Source organism: Penaeus monodon, chromosome 31, assembly GCF_015228065.2.
Source record: "Penaeus monodon isolate SGIC_2016 chromosome 31, NSTDA_Pmon_1, whole genome shotgun sequence".
Classification (NCBI taxonomy): domain Eukaryota; kingdom Metazoa; phylum Arthropoda; class Malacostraca; order Decapoda; family Penaeidae; genus Penaeus; species Penaeus monodon.
In genome coordinates this window covers 20494253-20494540 of record NC_051416.1, presented here as the reverse complement: position 1 = coordinate 20494540, position 288 = coordinate 20494253, and the positions used below count along the sequence as shown (strand labels likewise).

Here is a 288-nt window from a genome sequence, read left to right as displayed (position 1 = left end):
GCAGTGGCGTATTCTAAGACCCCCACCCTAACGCATTACTCAGTGAAGACGACTATACACTTACGTGCCAATGGGTATTCTTTGGGCAGCGAGAGTGGACGAGGTTGAGGTAAGCTGATGATAACCGATAAGAGCTTCAACCTTCCACCTGTATTTGGTGATCCTGAAGGCAAGGTGTAAGGTTTAGTTGCTGTGGTTAATGGTGCCTGTATTTACGTGTAATTTTCAGCTTTTTCAAGACAATGGGATGGAGATTAGAGAGGGTTACAGAGGGCAAATGTACTCGTG

At 45.8% G+C, this 288-nt stretch overlaps 1 protein-coding gene across 1 annotated transcript in view; it reads right to left on the bottom strand.

Moving 5' to 3' along the window:
- LOC119592921 (trypsin-1-like) overlaps positions 1 to 288 on the bottom strand; it is a gene marked incomplete at its 5' end in the record, with an annotated part of 8185 nt that overhangs the window by 6741 nt on the left and 1156 nt on the right. Inside the window, one exon of the mRNA XM_037941813.1 lies at positions 65 to 163. Within this exon, the coding sequence (XP_037797741.1) occupies positions 65 to 163 (99 nt within the window). The remainder of the gene's footprint in view (positions 1 to 64; positions 164 to 288) is intronic.